Source organism: Chelonia mydas, chromosome 4, assembly GCF_015237465.2.
Source record: "Chelonia mydas isolate rCheMyd1 chromosome 4, rCheMyd1.pri.v2, whole genome shotgun sequence".
In the NCBI taxonomy this organism is placed as follows: Eukaryota; Metazoa; Chordata; order Testudines; family Cheloniidae; genus Chelonia; species Chelonia mydas.
Window position 1 is genome coordinate 70,363,888 of NC_057852.1, and position 18,431 is coordinate 70,382,318.

The window sequence follows — 18,431 nt, forward strand, 5'->3', positions numbered from 1 at the left end:
GATCTATGGAAGAATTCTTCCATCAGCCTAACTAACCGCCTCTAGAGAGGGGAAGGGGCACTCTTTCCATCACTGTAGCAAGTGTCTACAGTACAGCAGCATTGCTGCAGTTGTGCCAATATACTGTAGACATACTCTGAGAAACGTTATAGAATTGAGCGGTTCCCTTGAGCACAATGGGACTACTCAGATTTGTAAAGTTATTCAGGTTTCCAGGACTGAAGTCTCAGTATGTAATAATGATGAAATTTCTTTGGAAACAAGTTACACTTTGAGCCTGCTAGCCACTTGTGAGTTGTTTTTAAGCCATTTTTCATCAAAGTGCCAGATGTATGGATGCACAAATTACTACCTTAAAAAGAAGGCCTTAGTATATCCTATGAAATGAAGGAAATTCTAAAAATCGATTCTTCGCTTGTTAACTGTAACACATGCAGTTCTTAATATTACATACTGACTTCAAAATTTCTGAAATAGCTAGGTAATTAACAATACAGATTCCTAATTCTGAATTTGCCCCAAAATTGCATAGATGAAATAAGAAACATTACATTAGAAATAATGTAAACACCCTTCTTGGAATGTGCCATCTGAATACCCTGAGAGAACCTGCTTCAATCTGGGAAAAACCCTTTTCTGAGGACACACCCCCGGTTGTCACCTACCAACCACACAGGAACCCATATGGGGCATCATTAAGGCTCTGTGACTTCTGAAGCAGCCAGTGTGGATGACTCCAGGGCCAGCTGCTCAGGTGGGGCAGCCACACCAATCGCTGCTGGAGAGGCCCCGGGGACTGCCACACCAGCTGCTGTTCGGGTGGCCCCCGGCAGCGGTCCCAGGGTGGCCGGCTGGAACAGCCACTGCTTGGGCTGCCCCCGGCGCCCCCTCCCAGCAGCGCCCCCCGTCTCTCTCCCCCGTCTCTCCCCAGCAGTGCACCTCCCTCCCCCACCGCAAGATTTAGTCAGGGGTATTTATATTATAAGTCATGGACAGGTCAGGGGCCATGAATTTTTGTTTATTGCCTGTGACCTGTCCATGATTTTTACTAAAAATACCCCTGACTAAATGATACCCTTAGGTATCATTAAACAATTACAATCGAAAATTGATGAGGATCACATCCTAAAAGAAATCTTTCCTGCACCCACTCTTCTGACCTTTAAACACCCCCCGCCCACACACACACAATTCACCAAGCTCGTCATCAGAAGCAAGATACCCACAGATCAAAGTGGCACCACAACCTGCAATAATAGATGCAAAATGTACAGACTTATGTCCACTGTTATGATGATAAATACTTCCCACAAAACAACTTTCACGATCCATAGGTCCTACACATGCCTATCACAACATGTGGTGCACTTCATCCTGTGCACATATACTCTTATGGGAAAAGAAAAAAAATGCCTGTAATATGTAATGTAAAAAATGTAATATGCCTGTCCATAGTTATGTTAGGTTGGCATGCATTGTATCTCACTCTTTAAAAAACACTTTCATCATGTTGGAGGGCAGGGAAGGGAATGTACAGAGCAATTATGAACAATGGGAATGCAAAAATCACTCATAATTGAGAAGAAAAATGAGCATACGGGTTTCTAAGGCTATTCAAAAAAAGGACTCTGTTTGGCAACCAATCTATGAGCAGCCACTGAGGAAAAGCTGTCCAGGGTTTTACTGGCATAGTTGTGTTGGGTAGGAGTACAGGTTTTTCACATCTCTGACCACTGTAGCTATTCTGAGAAAACTTTGTCATTTAGACCTGGCCCACGCAGACACTGACTTTCGCTTAAGTTTAACTTACGTCATTACCTGTTTAAATAAAACCATAATAATGGTGTCTACATCATGTTTTGCACGAATTTAACAATTTAAGTTACACTGGTGCAACTTTTTTGTGTAAACAAGCTCTAAGGGGCAAATGTGGATTAAGACTGAAAAGATGATTCATTGGATCTTGGGACAGAACTGTTTCTCCATTTTCTACTAAGCTACACTGTTCTTCCTGAAACAACTTGGCCAAAGAATTAAATTTGGGTGCCACAAAATAATAACAACAATAATAAATAATAAAATAGTGGCGGGCAGGACCTCAGTTTCTGTTTTCTACTACAATTTATTGATTTAGGCCCAGATCTTCAAGGGTTTTTAGGCACCTAACTTCCACTGAAATCAAAGGGAGTTAGGTGGCTAAAAACCTTTGAATAGCTAGGCTCCAGATCCTTGGTTTGTATCTCCTCTTAAATAATATTTTTTAAATGTCTGATTATTTAAACACTTTCCCTGGGATGTCAGTAGAAATGTGGATGAAACAAGTACAAAAACTGCAGGACAGTATCTGTTTTGTCCTGTGTTTTATACTTCAAAATGTAAACTTGTCTTTGTGAGAAAAGCTCACATTTTTTGAGTCTTAAAATTTGGAAGTGCCTTTGAGTTGCCATTCAGACATTCCTGCCATTATTACAGTTCATATCAGTGTTTATATTTAAATGCTAGTATTCAGAAGACACATTTGATGAACTAGGAGTGAAGTTGGATTTCTCTGTCACTGTGTATATCTTTCTTATAACTTAAATGAACTGTAAGCATTTCTTTATTCTAAGCAATTAGGGGCTATTGTTTGGATTTTACTGTATAAAGCAAGCACCAGGGCAAAATGGCTGCCTTTTCTGTAGCGTTGCAGTGTAACTTCAGTGTTAACTTACGTGGCCTGGTGCATTTTATATTCTTAAAACCAGTTCATTCTGTTTTATTTCAAGCTTAGTCACCTTCAGGCACAGCAGGCTGCGTTGATTAAGTCTGCTGTTCCGCCTTTAAGCACTGCTAGATTGTAGCCACTAGCAACCAGGCTGCAATAATTTCCCTTTGATGACATCATCGACTGTGAAAGAACCCAGTTGCTGCAACAAGCCAGCACACAGTCCAAATCCTGATCAAATATGGCAGCTTCCCAGCCTGCTGCTGTTGTGTAAGAAATGGTTCGGTTGTTCTGAACTAACAAACACTCTTTTTGTTTGTTACGCTCATGGATGTATCTTCTGATCCTTATTTACCATACGATGGGGGAGGAGACAACATTCCACTAAGAGAATTGCATAAAAGAGGTATAATGAATTTACGTTATGATTCAATTTCTTGTGTGTTTGCATGTCTGTGTGGTAGGTTGTTTTCAAATTTGAAGCAGAGCTTTTAATCGCTGCATCACTTTGTTTAGCTTGTTTTTGTAGGAAAAAAATCCAGCCCTTACTGATCCTTGTACTGTCCTTGATTGTTTTCTCTGTGGGCGGATTAGTCCTGCTTCACATCACATTAGCTAGTGACTCCATTTTCAGTGTGCGTTAGCCTTTTTAAACTTCTCCTCCGTTTCACCAAGAAAATAAACGTATCAATTTTTTTGTAGCTTACCATGACCAAACTGGTAGAAATTTATAAAGGAAGCAATTTCTTTTAGATAACTTAAAGGGACTACCGATTACCTTGGGCTTGGAAGTTTCTGTACATGCTTTCAGAGTAAACTCCTTCCTGGCATGTCTGAGATTTAAAAGAAACAGTATCAAAGTACAATATATTAATTAAAACAACATCAGTGGGTTTTTTTAAGAGATACCTGGTTGTGCAGTTGATACTTTCAATATTTGCATTTCAAGTACGTAAAAGGTTTTTATAAAGAGGATGGTGGTGAATTGTTCCTCTTATCCACTGAGGACAGGATAAGAAGTAATGGGCTTAAATTGTAGAAGGGAGATTTAGGTTAGACACTAGGAAAAAATTCCTAACTATAAGAGTAGTTAAACACTGGAACAAATAACCTATGGGGGTTGTAGAATCTCTGTCATTGGAGGTTTTTAAGACTAGGTTAGACATACACCTGTCAGGGATGGTCTAGATAATTCTTAGTCCTGCCTCAGTGCAGGGGACTAGACTAAGTCTATTGAGGTCCCTTCTAGTCCTTCATTTCTATGATTCTCTTGCTCACAGGATATTAGGATTTTAAAATTAATGTAATGTCATTCCCAGTGTTGATAAAAATCTCTCTTTATTTGCATGGGCACAGCCTTTTATTTCTTACAATACATTATAGGTGTTAAAGCAAAATATGTGGAAAGATTTGGTGTAGTATTGATGAGATAAGTAGATTCTATTACAGTGGAAGTAGAATGAAATCATACCTTCAAAGTCAGGAAAAAAGTCTCCTTTGATTGGTTCTCTCAGGTCTGTCAGGTTGAACTTTTCTGCTCAAAAAGGGATCTCTGCTAATTAAGTACTGTAGGCCTTTCTCAATTTAGTTTCTTCTTGAAGTTTGTTAACGTAAAATTGAAATGTTATCAGTATTTGTTGCTTTAGAAAACTGTGTTTTGTGTTGGAATTTGAGAACAGATAGCTTGAGAATAATAGCTTGATTTACATAAAATGAATTTTTGTTCTGGATGGTATGGAAATTCTAAGTTATTCTTTAATCTTTCCACTTAAGCTTTTATTTCTACAAAGAAGTAATTAGACCGTGCATTTGCTTATTCAGCATTTGCAGCTTGGATTTCAGTGCTTGTTATGAGCAGCTTTTGTGATTCCTTAGATAATGTGCAATAAGCTACATTAGAACTAGTTGCCTTTCCTCTTGTACAGTGTGTGTCTGAAGAAATTAAAATGTGCTTGTCTTAACTATTACTTTTTGAACATGAGCGTTCTCTGACCAGATTGCCTTTGTGCTGGATAATTTTGCAGGCTGGTTTATAGAAATCAATTGTGAAGATTTGCTGACAATATTTTGTTGTTCTGCAGCAGATTGTTTGGCTTTTTTGATTGCCTGACATCACAGAATGTGGTTTTGCAATAATTCTGTCAAGAAGAAATAAAGATGAAATCTTCAAGACACTCCATATAATTTGTCATGTTTTACCTTTGTGCATTTTAATTAAGCATTTTAACAGAATAGGCTGTAGTTTTCTAGGCAATTATTACACATTTAGGGTGATGATATAGGTTATAAAGCCAAAGGCAGAGGAACTTGCAATACCCACGGGGGAAGTAATCCTGTAAAATGCTCTGTCTGGTTTGTCTTTATTGCTCTTACAAAACACAATTTACTCACCCTCTAAAGAAAACCATTCGGGGCTGTACTGAGTATTGATAAGATGGTGACGTCACTTGCAGCCAACCAGAAAGCTCCAAGTGTGATTCAAGCCATTTTATAACTTTTGATCAATATTCATGATACTTCAGTTTGGAGTAACTTGAGATTGGAAAAAAAAAAACAGGAGTACTTGTGGCATCTTAGAGACTAACAAATTATGATGATGTCACTTGAATAAATATGTGGACAGAGTTGGCATCGGGCTTTGTTGCAAGGATAGGTTCCTGGGTTAATGTTTTTCTTGTGTGGTGTGTGGTTGCTGGAGAGTATTTGCGTCAGGTTGAGGAGCTGTCTGTAAGCGAGGACTGGTCTGTCTGTTTGCTACCCAAGATCCATAAACCTGGAAATCCTGGACGCCCCATCATCTCAGGCATTGGCACTCTGACAGCAGGATTGTCTGGCTATGTGGACTCTCTCCTCAGGCCCTACGCTACCAGCACTTCCAGCTATCTTCGAGACACCACTGACTTCCTGAGGAAACTACAATTGTCAAGGTTCCTCCCCCACTCTGAACTCTAGGGTACAGATGTGGGGACCTGCATGAAAAAAACCTCCTAAGCTTATCTTTACCAGCTTAGGTCAAAACTTCCCCAAGGTACAAAATATTCCACCCTTTTGTCCTTGGATTGGCCGCTACCACCACCAAACAAATGCTGGTTACTGGGGAAGAGCTGTTTGGACACGTCTTTCCCCCCAAAATACTTCCCAAAACCTTGCACCCCACTTCCTGGACAAGGTTTGGTAAAAAAGCCTCACCAATTTGCCTAGGTGACTACAGACCCAGACCCTTGGATCTTAAGAACAATGAACAATCCTCCCAACACTTGCACCCCCCCTTTCCAGGGAAATGTTGGATAAAAAGCCTCACCAATTTGCATAGGTGACCACAGACCCAAACCCTTGGATCTGAGAACAATGAAAAAGCATTCAGTTTTCTTACAAAAAGACTTTTAATAGAAATAGAAGTAAATAGAAATAAAAAAAAAAACCCCCCTGTAAAATCAGGATGGTAGATACCTTACAGGGTAATTAGATTCAAAACATAGAGAACCCCTCTAGGCAAAACCTTAAGTTACAAAAAAGATACACAGACAGAAATAGTTATTCTATTCAGCACAATTCTTTTCTCAGCCATTTAAAGAAATCATAATCTAACACGTACCTAGCTAGATTACTTACTAAAAGTTCTAAGGCTTCATTCCTGGTCTATCCCCGGCAAAGACAGAATATAGACAGACAGACACACCCTTTGTTTCTCTCCCTCCTCCCAGCTTTTGAAAGTATCTTGTCTCCTCATTGGTCATTTTGGTCAGGTGCCAGCGAGGTTACCTCTAGCTTCTTAACCCTTTACAGGTGAGAGGAGATTTCCTCTGGCCAGGAGGAATTTTAAAGGGGTTTACCCTTCCCTTTATATTTATGACGACAATCCATCGTTGATCTTCCAGAAAACACCCTCCTGGCCACTATGGAAGCCCTCTACACCAACATTCCACACAAAGATGGACTACAAGCTACCAGGAACAGTATCCCTGATAATGTCACGGCAAACCTGGTGGCTAACCTTTGCGACTTTGTCTTCAACCACAACTATTTCACATTTGGGGACAATATATACCTTCAAGTCAGCGGCACTGCTATGGGTACCCACATGGCCCCACAGTATGCCAACATTTTTATGGTTGACTTAGAACAACGCTTCCTTAGCTCTCGTCCCCTAACGTCCCTACTCTACTTGCGCTACATTGATGACATCTTCATCATCTGGACCCATGGAAAAGAAGCTCTTGAGGAATTCCACCATGATTTCAACAATTTCCATCCCACCATCAACCTCAGCCTAGACCAGTCCACACAAGCGGTCCATTTCCTGGACACTACTGTGCTAATAAGCGATGGTCACATAAACACCACCCTCTACCGGCAACCTACTGACCGCTATACTTACCTACATGCCTCCCAGCTTCCATCCAGGACACACCACATGATCCATTGTCTATAGCCAAGCTCTAAGATACAACCTCATTTGCTCGAATCCCTCAGACAGAGACAAACATCTACAGGATCTTTGTCAAGCGTCCTTAAAACTACAGTACCCACCTGCTAAAGTGAAGAAACAGATTGACAGAGCCAGAAGAGTACCCAGAAGTCACCTACTACAGGACAGGCCCAACAAAGAAAAAAACAGAATGCCACTAGCTCTCACCTTCAGCCCCCAACTAAAACCTCTCCAACGCACCCAAATGTGCTTTATAGTACAGTAAATATAAATGTTAAAGTGAATATATGGTCTGAACTTCCTTTAATTTGGCTGTAGGCTGTACTCTTCTTACGCTATACTCGACTCATCCTCAATTCTTCTTATGCTCCCTGTTGTACTAATTTAAAATTAAAGAGACATTGTCAATTTGAAATCCAGCCAATGCCAAAAAAAGTGTTAAAAATACTGCACAGTCAGGAAAATGGGTTTTAGATGCTGAAATGGGACTGCTCCTGTGTGTGAAGTAAAGTGCATGTGTGTTCGATGGATCGTGGCCAACTGACTATGCAAAGTACTGTCAAGTGCATAAGTAAAAATCTTTCTTTTATCTAATCTTTCAATTTTAATAATCTTAGGTGTTACTTTCATCTGTAATATGTTTTTAAAAAAATTCAGACTATACAGTGTGTTTTATTTCTTAGGAAAACTATGCCTTTAAGTACTTGACTACTGTTAATTTTTCCCTTAGATGTCATGTGTAATTAATAATGGAAGGAGTTTTACTTGAAGTACTACAGTACTGAATTATAAGATGATACTGAGTCTGTCCAACATGAAGATTTTTATTGGTAATTTACATCACTTTTTTCTCTTGAGCTCAATTTTGCACCATTTTTGACAGTCAGACTCTTTAGATATTTCCAAAGTATCAGGAGTTCTCTTGCCTGCCAGCTTGTTGCAGATACGCTCACCAAGTTTGATGTTTCCTGGTTGTCCTGAAGGGGAGTGTGCATCTTTACCATTTACTCAGATTCCCAATTTTAAAAAACAAAGACAATGCACGTAATGGGCCTGATCGCTGAAATCAGTGAAAAACTCAGATTGACTTAAGTAAGCATTGGATCAGGCTGCACATAACACATGTGCAGCAACTTATTTAAAATGTGTTTTGAAGTTCTTAAACAAAACTATTTAAGAGTTCTAGCATTTGACTTGTGTGACTTATTTACTAGCTATGGTACTTACTTGAATACTGCGTATGATAAAAGTGTCCGTCTTACTGTAAGGTCTGAAATTTGATCTATGATGTCAGTGTTTTTATAAATCTAGAGAAATGTTTTTTCCAATGTGAGACAGCATAGTAACTGACAGCATTATTAATTACTATGGTATATTTGAGGCACCCTTCACCATGGTACCTAAGTATATTTTACATGGCTTTAATTGCATGATCAGCATTCACATTAAGGGAGCAAAACCAACAAATTCCCCCTATTGCAGTGGTTCTCAAACTTTTGTACTGGTGATCCCTTTCGCATAGCAAGCCTCTGAGTACGACGCCCCTTCTAAATTAAAAACACTTTTGTATCTATTTAACACCATTAAAAATGCTGGAGACAAAGCGGGTTTGGGTTGGAGGCTGACAGCTTGCAACCCCCCATGTAATAACCTTGTGACCCCCTGAGGGGTCCCGACCCCCAGTTTGAGAATCTCTGCTCTATTGCCTGTAGATATCAGATAGAGATATAATTATCTAAGAAGAACTTGAGTCACATTCTTCATACATATGTACAAAACCTCAGAACAGAATAATATCTACTTGTGTGTGCTAGTCGTTGCATGGGGCTCTTGATTATAGACACATCTAATGTCTGGTGCGGGGTGGGTGGTCTGGAAGCTAGCTACCATAGAGCTTTAAGGCCACACTGTGACTTTCCATATTCATGTGTGTAGGAGATGTGTGCACACACCCATCCAAAGCTAGAATTTGTTCCTGGGTGATTTTATCTATAATGGAAGAAGAGTCATAAAAAGAGTTGTTTAGGCTGAACATGGATGAGATGACAAATTCAGAGCCAGGATGAGTAGGGAGAGGCTGTGACTGAAGAGGTCTCCAGTGTAATTTACAGATCTTGGGGGACTTGTCTGGCTTAGATTTTGAATAGCCAGGTTTCTTGGGCTGCCCGCCGAACCCAAGAACTGTGTATGCTATGGCCTTGGCCTCAGCCCCAACATGCCCCCTCCTTTGCCAGGATACAAAATGGGTGTGAGGCTCTTATGCTATGAGTTCATCAAATTGACAGAATCCATTAGCCAGAATTCTTTTAGTGTCTAGTTACAGTTTATCTGGATGCTTTGCCCTGTGTGATTGGTAATGTTTTATGTCTGGCAGTTTATAATAGGTATCCCCAGACTCAGAAGGTATATCTGGCCTGGGCAGGTAGCCAAATGTCATGACTGCCATAAGCTCACTTGTAGATCTCCTCTGTTGGATCCTGCCTTTGGCCCTGCAAGACAGTTAATAAATAAGTACTGTGTAGTAGGCTATATATATCTTGCATGTGATGCTTTGAAACTTGGTCATTGTTGGTTCCCCATCACTGACAATTTTTAAATTTATTGGATGTGTTTCTAAAAGATACGCTGTAGGAATTATTCTGGGGAAGTTCCACGGGTGGTGGTATATTGGCGGGAAGAGTAGATGATCACAGTGATCCTTTCTGGCCTTGGAATATATGTATCTGTGAAATCTTTACCATACTATTTACATCTTTCTTTGTTTTTCCCAATCCATAGTCTGCATGTTGTCTATTTAGACCATGAACTTTTCAGGGTGGTGACCCATATATGGCTTCTCATATGTGTGTGTGAGGTGCTGAGCACAGTGTGAGAACTAGATGAATAGTAGTAAGTTATTATTTCCTTCCTAATCATGTATTTACCCTTCAGATAAACATTTCCCCCCATGTTTGAAAAATAAAACAAACAATTCTTTTCTAGTGCATCAAAATGACAGAATAAGCAAGTGTTTTCCCTCACCTAAATATCAAACACTGAATAATCCTGATTTACATTTTTGTGCTCTACCATGTACAGCAGCTTTTTTGACTAACCTTTCCAGTATTGACTCTTTCTTTCCTCACCTCCTTATGTTCACCTACAGGTACCCCATAGAAGTAAGTTGTATGGACTCACTGGAAGTAAATGGAGGGCACAGCCTCTGGGTGTGTAGTTGCAGTCTTATAGACAGAGGAAGTGATTCTCCAAAAGGCTTTTGGTTTGTTATGCTGCCATTCACCCCTCTTTTTAGTCCTACTACCCTTGAATTTTTTTTTTTTTTAACTCTAGGTTTTTTGTTTTTGTTTTGCCCTGGTGGGTATGGGTGTTTGTCACACATTGCTGTGTACTTCTGGCCTTTCCTGTTCTCCAAGCCTTGTCCCAGGGAATCAGGCTTACTAGGTACTCTTTCTCAAGTAGAATGACAACCTATGTACACACCACAAAGATTTTGTTTTTAAGCGCTTCATTACTGCCATTTCTTTGATGGAAGACAGATAAAAATTTTAAATAAACTTTTGTCTGGTTTAATCAGAAGCTTAATGCTATTTCGTTGGATTGGTATAGAAATACACATATATATGGGCACAAATGTATAGCTATTTTTTGCGGACTTTGTTTCTACTTTAAATGACCCAGAACCATGTGCACTGCACTTCAGGAGACCCCCCTCTGTGTCCCTTGTCAGCAAGTGACAGAGGTGAAGTAAGGCCAGGGGTTAGTATACTGCCTCTGAAAAGCCCCTCTTCCTTCTGATTTTAGCACTCAGCAGGTTTTGATGATGATGTTAGGGAGGTAGGCTAATCCCCACCTCCAGTGTAGACTTACTAGCTTGATTTTCAATGACCGGCCAGTTACGCAGTTGAAATATTTTCCTTTTTCACTAGGAGAGGGCCAGCATTCTTGACCACCCAGTGCTAACAGCTGGAACAGTAGTAACTAGCCATTTTGCAGGACTGAGTACTCCCATTAGAGATTGTCCCTGGAAAATAGGGATGGCTGAGCAGTGATAACTGTAGTATGGTAGGTTTCAGAGTAGCAGCCGTGTTAGTCTGTATCCACAAAAAGAAAAGGAGTACTTGTGGCACCTTAGAGACTAACAGATTTATTTGAACATAAGCTTTCGTGAGCTACAGCTCACTTCATCAGATGTAGTATGGTAGGCTCTTAAACCATGTCCTTACTATAAGAGATAGTGTGCAGTAACTGGACTTTTGCTTAAGAGACCTGGGGTCTTTTCCTTGCTCTACCATTGACTCACTGTGTGACATTGTCCATCCTTTAGTTTCCCCATCTCTATGTGGATGTAACACATCCACTTCTTGAAAGTTCAGAGATCTGTGAATGAACTTGAGATCTGTGAATATATAAGTGCTAAACATTATTAGTATCATTCCTGTCTAACTGTGCCTGTGACAGGTATAGATATGTCCAAACTTTGTCCAGCTGAGGGATGCATTGACAGTTTGAGTGATACATCCAGTTTGCATAAGTTAAGAGTAGGTTGTGCCTTATTCTCAGACTGAGATGGAGCATGTCATTCTGGGATGTGTGATCATCAGAGGTTATACATAAGTTTTAAAAATGAGGTGACCTTGGGCTTCATTATTGAATTCCCTGGACCTTGTTTACTCCACAGGCCACACTTGCCTGAGGTTATGTCTACGCTAGAAACGCTGCAGTGGCACAGCTACAGCTGTAGCATAGACACTTGCTACGGTGGCTTCTTCCACTGTGTGGTAAATCCATTGCTGTAGTAAACCCAGCTTTCCAAGAGGCCGTAGCTAGGTCAACAGAAGAATTCTTTAGTTGACCTAGTGCTGTCTATGCTGGAGTTTAGGTTGGGTTATGTCTCCCAGGAGTATGAATTTTTCAGACCCATGAGCGATCTTGCTGGGTCCACCTAACTTTCCTGTGTAGACCAGCCTTCAGTTTTGTCTGTAGTTTTTTTTACTGAACCTCATTGGGTAATAAGAGGGGTATCTTTCAGTACCTGTAAGTGATGCACATAAGTGACATGTTTGGGTAGCTGTGCAGATGCAACAGTGATGGGTAATGTTACAAACACCTAGACAAATAGATACCTGTAGTTTCCATTGATTGATTATAAAGAGAATACTGCATGTGTCCTAAGTGTTAGCCTCCTGCTGCCCACCATTGTTATCTGAGCCAAGAAAGAGTATGGCAAGCAAGGAGTGTTGCAATGCTTGTGGCGTGGCGATTGGGAGTGGCAAGTATGTCATAAAAATACTTTTCTTCTGCTTGAAATAATATTTACTGAAATGTGTGCAAACCTTTCCCCCGCCGGCTTATACTTGTAAATCAATTTAAACAGAATGCATTGGTGCCTTCTGTGGGATTTCATGTCATGGAATATGGGGGCAGGAACCTGCTGTGTCCTCTTCCTCTCCCCCCCCTCCCCCCCCCAAACCCAAGACACTGGACAGCAGTTCCCCTGAAGCCTTCACACCCTGGCATTCATGGGCAGGAGCCCACCAGAACCACCTTATTGTATACAGTGCTATAAAATCCCTCCTGGCCAGAGGCAAAATCCTTTCACCTGTAAAGGGTTAAGAAGCTGAGGTAACCCTGCTGGCACCCTGACCCAAAATGGCCAATGAGGGGACAAGATTCTTTCAAATCTGGGGGAGGGGGGGGCGGAAAAAAGGGGTTGGGCTGTCTGTGTGATGCTTTTGCTGGGAACAGATCAGGAATGCAAGCCTTCCAACTCCTGTAAAGTTAGTAAATAATCTAGCTAGAAAATGCATTCGATTTTCTTTTGATTAATGGCTTGTAAAATAAGCTGTGCTGGAGGGAATGTGTATTCCTGTTTTTGTGTCTTTTTGTAACTTAAGGTTTTGCCTAGAGAGATTCTCTATGTTTTGAATCTGATTACCCTGTAAGGTATTTACCATCCTGATTTTACAGAGGTGATTCTTTTACCTTTTCTTTTCTTTTTTTAAGAACCTGATTGATTTTTCATTGTTCTTAAGATCCAAGGGTTTGGGTCTGTGTTCACCTGTACCAATTGGTGAGGATTATTATCAACCCTTCCCCAGGAAAGGGAGTGTAGGGCTTGGGGAGGAGGGGGGGATATTTTGGGGGAAGACGTCTCCAAGTGGTCTCTTTCCCTGTTCTTTGTTTAAAACGCTTGGTGGTGGCAGCATACTGTTCAAGGACAAGGAAAAGTTTGTACCTTGGGGAAGTTTTTAACCTAAGCTGGTAAGAATACACTTAGGGGGTCTTTCATGCAGGTCTCCACATCTGTACCCTAGAGTTCAGAGTGGGGAAGGAACCTTGACACCTCCACTGAGGGCTTATCCCATAAGTTAAAACTTATTAGCTGACCTTTTTTTTTTAAATAACCTATTTCCATAATCTAGAAATGGGCCACGGATGCTTTCCAAACCTCCTGATGGCAATTTTTAACTGTACTGAGCTGTGAAAGGACAACAGAGGATGACAGTTGAGCTCCTGAGGAGGGAATGAAACAGCCCTGGGGAGATATTCAGGAGGAAGTGAGACAATAAGCATTAAAAACATGTAATGGAAATACAATATAAGAAGGATTATAAAACAGGCTGCTGTGCAGAGCTCATCGTGGAGCTGCAAGGCCAGAAAACCTATATAAGCGCTCCCCTCAACAGGGTGAAACACATGGCAATCACTGCCTAGGAGGTTGACACACCTGATTGCTACCAGTTTTGGTAGATCAATTGTCAGGGCTTTTGTCATGGAGGTTTGTGCTTCTATCAAGAGGGTGCCGCTGCTCCTGATCATAAAGCTTGGTAATGGACAGGAGATTATTGAGGGATTTGTATTGTTGGGGTTCCCAAATTGTATTGGCACCATTGGTGGGACCCATGTGCATATCTTTGCCCCCTATACAAGGCCTCAGCGTTCATCAACAGAACAGGGTATTTCTCCATAGTGCTGCAAGGCCTGGCTGGTCACCATGGCAGATTCATTAATATTAATGTGGGGTGGTCTGGAAAAGACTGTGGTACTAGTATCTTTAGAAACTCAAACCTGTTTTCTGCAATGAGAAATAGAACTTTTGCTCCCAGGACCACTGTGGACATAAATTGTGTTGTGATTTCTATTGTCATTCTGGAGACTCATCTTATCCTCTGCTTCCCTGATCTGTGAAGCCTTTTACTGACACTTGGTTAGGAAAAAGGACCTGTTTAACTAGCTGCAGAATGACAGTGGTGTGTACATTTGGAAGACTGAAGGGAAGGAGGGGTAGCTCATGACTGGAGGCTGCTGAGGAATAGCTGCCTCATGAGATAGGTGCTTGCTGTGTTTTGCACATTTATGAGAGAAAGGGAGACAGCTTCATAGATGGGTGGGAGGCAAAGGTTGTGAGACTTTCTGAACAGCCAAATAGATTGCAAAAGGTTACCATTGGTCACGGACACAAGGTCAAGGATGCATTGTGTTCCTACTTTAAGGCTAGGTTGATTTTATTGTTCCTTGGGTAAGAATTTAATTATGCTTTGTGCAAGGATTTTATTATTTACAACTCAGTTGAAAGAGTAATAAAGAATTTTACTGATCATCGTACAGTGCAAATTTAAAACCAATGGAATTGTGGCAAGACACGCAAGTGCTGAGTGCACACATGATTGTGCTGATGAGGTCACAAATGTGTAGGTGGGGCTGAAACAGTTCTCCATGTCTTGGGATGTGGCATGGCAAGCAATATAGTTGTAGGAATTTCACTGTTCTTTGTCTTGGGATCCGCAGTAGTGAGGAAAGGTCAGTTCCTTGTAGCTGGGGAAAGGATGAAGTACTTCCAGCATATACAGTGTTTTCAAGGGGCTGCAGGACATGGCTAGGTTAGGGTGATGGCCGTGAACATAGTGTCACCATTTTCGCAAGCAGAGCTGTCTGCCTGTTCATCATCCCCAGAATCTGTGAGAGCATCTTTTCTCTCTTCTTGGTATCATGTTGAAGGAAACCATCCCTCCACTCTTTTGTATTCTTCTCTCTTCTCTGGGATGCAGCCACAAGGCCACTAAACGTGCCCTCTTGTGTCCTCTTTCTCATCCCCAAAAGACTTGTCAGGCATTCAGCCACGGATAATGGTCCTGTCCATGGGGATAACGATGTATCAGGTGCCAGAGGGGCAAAGAAATAGCACAGTAGCTACTGTCCCAATTCTAGCCTCTGTGCCAGCAATGATAAAATGTTGCTTTTTCTTCAGGTTTGGAATTCTATTCTCATGGGCTTGTCCTGGCCTGCCATGAATAATTGTTCTGAACTCAAGGGATTAACAATGCTGAGAGTGTGATTAAAAATAACCATGAATGTCTTACAATCATATGTATTTTGTAATATGGCTGTTGCCCAGTTTATCTCATAAAACGTAAAGGTAGCTAAAAGCTCACAGCATTTGTCAAATTGTGAATTCAAGTACTTCTCTTACTGTCTTTTCTTATTCTGTATCTGATGCTACAGTAAACATGCTTGCCATGCAATGTGTTTGATTCTTTTTAACCCACCCCCCACTGTGTGGCCATCTTGAGTAGGGACAAGGCAGTTGACCAGGAGTGAGAGGGAGCATTAAGCAGCACAGGAAGGTGGTGGTAGTGGGGCACATGTTTGGGGGATTTAATGTTTCAGAGAAATAAACACTTTGGAGCTTAAATTCTCTGGCATGGATTCTATTTTGAGCACCCCGGGGGAGGGTGGGCAGATAAAAGCCAAGCAAGTAGAGAGAAGCTCCTAGCTCATATCTGCCCAACTTGGTGGCACCATGATGGTACCCAAAACACGGTGTTTAAAACACACAATACTTAAAGGAAGAGGTCCCCTCCCAGGCATTGTCAGACTTGTTTTCTGTCTGGGTTTGGGGCTCTCCCTGGTCTTCAGTGCTGAGCCTGCCTCTGAGGTTTTTCAAGTTGAAGAGATCCTGGCTATCCATGGCAATCCCCACCTATTCACGATGCTTTTCAGGGCCTACTTGGGTTTATTTGTTGCTGTGCAGAATGTACCAGGATTCAGTGGTGGCCTCCCTTGCGAGAATCCAGTCTAGTTCCTAATAGGCGCATATCTCCCAAGGTTTTGTTATTGTGCTTGGCATTTTTATAACTGCTAGAATGGCTTTCATTTGTTGTGGTACTGTACTGCACCTGGGAGTGCCCTCTCTCCTGCCTTTGATTGGATATCCTCTCGTACCTCTTGGCATTCTGGTGACTGCTCTTAGATGGGACTGGACCTGCTCCTCTTCCCAAAGGCCAAGGAAGTGCATATCTGTACCTGGAGCATGGCTTCTATAATCGTGATGTTACTCTGGGTTTGTGAACTCACCATGAGCTAGAATCACAAGGGGGTACATCTGGCTGTACTCCAGCGTTTAATCAGGGAGATGACATCCAGTGAAGATTACCCTAGAGAATTAGAGCACAAGGGCATGTAAGTAAACAGACACTGCAGTCCAGGAGAGCAGCAGTGCAGTGTGGGATAGCAGTGGGAGGACTGCCAGAAGCAAAACAATTAGTTCAAAATGGGGATGCGGTCACACACAACTTATTGTGGGGTAACTCATTCCATATTTGAGTAAATCTGCTTCTAAAGTGGATTAATTACAGTAAAACCTTTGTTATCCGGCATGTTGGGGGGATTGGGGGTGCTGGTTAGTCAAAAATTCCGGTTAACTAAGAGTTATACTGACCAATGGAGGGAGGGAGTTTGGGTGTGGGAGGGGGCTCAGGGCTGGGGGTTGGGGCGCAGGAGGGGTTTTGGGACGCCAGCTCTGGGCAGTGCTCACCTTGGGCAGCTCCCCACAAGCAGCAACGTGTCCCTCGGCTCCTAGGGCCAGTGGGAGCTGCAGAGCCAGCGCTTGGGGTGGGGGCAGCACACCGAGCCCCCATGGCCATTCCTCTGCCTAGGAGCAGCAGGGGCAACTGGACACCTGGCAACCCTACTGAAGATTTGTATTGGGAGATATCAGAAATGCCGATTTCTAGAACTTTCCGGTTGGGAAAGTGGCAGATAATGCCACGTTAACTGCAATATGAAATGAAATGACAGATAATTTGAGGAAAAAATCTCTTGTGTGGAGGCAAGGCAGTTTATCCCCCCAAAACTCAATCCAAAGTAACTTTCAAGTGCAGAGAAGCCCTCAGTCTTTGACCAGCTCCTCCTTGCAGCTTCTTTCTCAAACATCACATGACAATGGGGAAGAGTAACTCCATATAGATTCTAATGCCCCCAGAGGTGGGGTTTCCTTACGTAGTTTTGGGTCTAGAGAGGGAGGGGAGAGGAGAGGAGAGGCGCAGGCTAGGCTAGTCTTGAACTGCTTTCTGCAGCTGTTTTGCTAGCTCTGGCTTGCGTTTTCTCTCACACAATCCATGTGGTAGCTTGCTGTAAGGCACTACTACAATATAAATATGCAATAAGAGATCACTGCCATTTGGGCCCATTTTCTCTTTTTTACTTCCTCTCAGGCAACAAAGCATAGTTTGCAAGTACTGCAAAGCATAGTCATCGTCGGCTATCCCTCGATATGAGGATGATGTCTGCCGGGGGAAAAAGTCATTGATGAGACTTAAAATGACTTGAGGAGTCCAAGTCATGCTTTTACAGGTTTTTCCACATATGTGACAGGCGGTTGCATAAAGAAAGCACAGCTGCTGGCCAGGATGCTGTACCCTTTCCTGCCTCCTCTGCCATTTCTCAGCCTCTTGAGCAAGGCGATTCTCTTCGAAATAGGCTGAGTCTTGATGTATGATGCAACACCATTGCAGTTTATTACCAGCCAGCTCTTCCCAATTTGTGGAGTCAATGCCTCCCTTCTTAAGACAGACATTCAGGGTGTCCTTGTAGTGTTTCCTATGTCCCCCACCAGTCCTCTTACCATGACTAAGTTGAGAAAATAGGACTTGTTTTGGAAGACAAGTATCAGCCTTCGGCACTCAATGACTAGCCCAGTGAAGTTGATGTTTCATAATCTTCGCCTCAACACTGGTGATGTTAGCAGCAGAGAGAACACTGCTAACAATGGTAGCAATGGTATCCCCACCTGATATGGAGACTCTTCCTAAGGCATAGAGGTTGGTACCATTCCAGACACTTAAGATATCTTCAGTATGTCACCCAGGTCTCGCACCCATAAGGAAGAGTGGGGCTGACTACTGCATTGTAGACCAGGATCTTAGTTTCCATCTGCTGATCTCTAAAGACACAAACCTCTTTGCTTAGAACTCTGGAGTCCTGGGTTTCCAGTCCTGTTTTCATCACAGCCCTCTCTTG

At 42.0% G+C, this 18,431-nt stretch overlaps 1 protein-coding gene across 17 annotated transcripts in view; it reads left to right on the forward strand.

Annotated features, from left to right (window-relative positions):
* Window positions 1-18,431, forward strand: part of CLCN3 (chloride voltage-gated channel 3) — a 130,067-nt gene that overhangs the window by 72,917 nt on the left and 38,719 nt on the right. The window contains exon 1 of one of the 17 annotated variants that reach the window (XM_037897524.2): window positions 2,777-3,110. The exons of 14 other annotated variants lie outside the window; for them this stretch is intronic. In XM_037897524.2, coding sequence (XP_037753452.1) covers window positions 3,032-3,110 — 79 coding nt within the window. In that variant the 5' untranslated portion in view covers window positions 2,777-3,031. Of the gene's footprint in view, window positions 1-2,776; window positions 3,111-7,932; window positions 7,964-18,431 lie in introns of those variants that run through there. 2 more of the 17 variants (XM_037897525.2, XM_043545979.1) reach the window with 2 other exon arrangements.